The sequence below is a fragment of the Sinocyclocheilus rhinocerous genome, unplaced genomic scaffold, assembly GCF_001515625.1.
Source record: "Sinocyclocheilus rhinocerous isolate Xijiao unplaced genomic scaffold, SAMN03320098_v1.1 scaffold1588, whole genome shotgun sequence".
Classification (NCBI taxonomy): Eukaryota; Metazoa; Chordata; class Actinopteri; order Cypriniformes; family Cyprinidae; genus Sinocyclocheilus; species Sinocyclocheilus rhinocerous.
Genome location: NW_015648510.1, coordinates 400897 through 403604, shown reverse-complemented (window position 1 = coordinate 403604; position 2708 = coordinate 400897). Strand labels below are relative to the sequence as shown.

The following is a 2708-nucleotide window of genomic DNA, read 5'->3' as shown; positions in this document are numbered from 1 at the left end:
GGTTAGACCCTGCTCCGGAGTAGGAGCTAATTTGGTTCTTGAAAAAGGCAGTCCGGTACTAAAATCGCACCCAGTTCCGGCGGTGCGAAAACGCCAAAAAGTGGGTAGTTCCACAATTAGTTCTGGTACTATGAAAAGGTTCCCGCGGTGCGAAAGGCCCTCATGACTAACTAATGAGAACATCCTTGGAAACAAAAACAGGAATTAAACACAGGAAAATTAACACAGAAACAACAAGATGAAAAGAACATCAAAATAAGAGTCTTTGAACAGAAAATAACCCAGTCAAAACATACAATTAAAAAAAAAAAAAATATCTTAGAAATATTGAAACTAATATACTTAGTTTCAATTGTGTGTTTTTTTCTACCCACCATTACATTACAATATTTTAGATGTATAAACCTTACGAGAAATTAAAACTATGTCTGCCAGAATAAAATACATTTTAATTCATGAAAATGGTTACCTGCATGTTGCTTTTAACCAGTGTGTTGTAATTTTTTTTGGTAAAATACGAATTGAGAATTTTGTAGCTTTTTCATATAACACTAGTTCATAGTGAAAGATTTTCTGTCAATAATGTTAATTAAATGGCAATATTTTGGCATAGCACATCTCTAAGTACTCCAAAGCAAAGAGATTAATTTTAATAACAAATATGATTCATTCAAACAAGTTCCTTCATTTTCCTTAGCCAATTTATTTTGTGATAACTAATCACATTTCTACAGTTAAACAGCATTTAATTGATTAGTTTTAAGCCTTTACTTTAGTAATTTCTTCAAACATGCTCTACCTTCTCTATTTGTAAAATGACACACATTCTTTTCGATTTGTTTAAATATTGTATTGATGAGCGTAATATTCTATTATTCACAACACTGTGTTCCATTATGATTGATGTCTGTTGAATATGTTTTCTTCATAAAGCCCAACAGCAGCACAGATACCCTGCAGTCCATCACATCAGGAGACTGGGATGTCACGCAGGTTCTTGCGTATGATGAGGACAGCCAGTTAATGTGAGCCAATCCACCAACACCACAAACTGAACATCAATGATTCATTTGTCATTAAAATGGGCTTCTTAGTATGAAATCAACTGACCTAAATTACTTTCTCAATTCACATTATTTTCTTCCTTAATCTCAATGTATCTTTGGTGCATATTATCCAAAATAGTTTTTTTTTTCTTTTATCAAAATGTAATAACTTTCTCCACCTCTGAAATGATTTTCTTTTTGCCTGTGTTATCAAGGTCTCTTATTTTTTAACCTCACCACTACAACCACCTGCTTTTGTTCTCATATGAAACACTTAATTTCTTGATTCACTCAGTACCCTGGGCATAAATATTATGGGATGTATGGTAATCTTTCAGTACCATGGTATATGTTGGTAACCAAACAGTTGACGGTAGCCATTGACTTACTGTTATTTAATACATATAAAGTTAAAATATGAACACTTTATCTTAAGGTGTCCTTGTTACACATTACATGTACTTACTATTATAGTAACATTTAATTATGCATAATTACAAGCAAGTAACCCTAAGCCAAACCCTATTCCTAACCCTAACCATATAGTAAGTACTTGTAGTTAATTAGTATTATTCCATGGTCTGTCTGAATACTGGATTCTGATTGGCTGGCAGGTATGCAGTAAAACCATTTAATGCACAGGTAGTTCCAAGTCAGTTTAATCACCGTTCTATATTAATGCACTGCTTTAATTGATGCACACAAACCCACACACACACACACACAGAGAGAGAGAGCGAGAGTCGGAGATCGCAGATCGCACATGAACTTGTTGTTAACGCTTCCCCACGATTTTTATTAATAAAATAGCCTAGATACTAGATCGCTACATTATATTCCTCAACAACGATGGTAAAATGGCTAAGTACCTAATTGTTTGTAGAGAGAGACGCGCAGATGCAGCACGCAGGTACACACAACTGTCATCTCTCTCTCTCTCTCTCTCTCGATCGATAATTAATTGAAATACATGCATAATTCATTCAAATAAATGTGATCTTACCGCACTATTTCATCTCTATGTCTGATTTGAAGCGGGCAGAATGCTAGAGCTAACGTGCCATAACTGATGAAAATAACTAATTTTTACCCATTCGAAATACTAGAAATACTAGTTTTAACTTGTCTATAACTTGGCAAATGACCATGGAATAAGCGGTATAATCAAAGGCTAGCCATGCATTAAAGGATTTTAAATGCACTTCGCGTCGGGCGGTTCTTTGCCTCAACGTCGTGCATTTAAAATCCTTTAATGCACGGCTAGCCGTTGATTAACCCTTACTTACTCAGTACTTAAATGTATAATTACACTGTAACAAGGAGACCTTAAAAGAAAGTGTAACCTTAATTTATTTTAAATGTACTAAATTGCAAATTCATCATTACAAATGTCTAACTTAAAAAAAAATAATACAAAAATAAAGACAAAATTGCTCTGTTTGCTTTGGAGTCAAGACATTTGCAAATAGGATTAAAAGATGAATATGAAACAAAACTACAGAATGTCACATTTTATTATTAGCTGTTTCAACACCAAATAAAAAGGACAGCACTTTTAGAGTTCATCACACTATCTGATGTTAGCATAAGTATTGGGACAGTTGAACTTAAGGCAGATGTAAAAGATTAAAAGCTATTATTCAGTTGCAGATCTCTTGCGTG

At 33.8% G+C, this 2708-nt stretch overlaps 1 protein-coding gene across 1 annotated transcript in view; it reads left to right on the top strand.

Moving 5' to 3' along the window:
• LOC107709766 (dipeptidyl aminopeptidase-like protein 6) overlaps positions 1-2708 on the top strand; it is a 355032-nt gene that overhangs the window by 325679 nt on the left and 26645 nt on the right. The window contains exon 16 of the mRNA XM_016514371.1: positions 934-1025. Within this exon, the coding sequence (XP_016369857.1) occupies positions 934-1025 (92 nt within the window). The remainder of the gene's footprint in view (positions 1-933; positions 1026-2708) is intronic.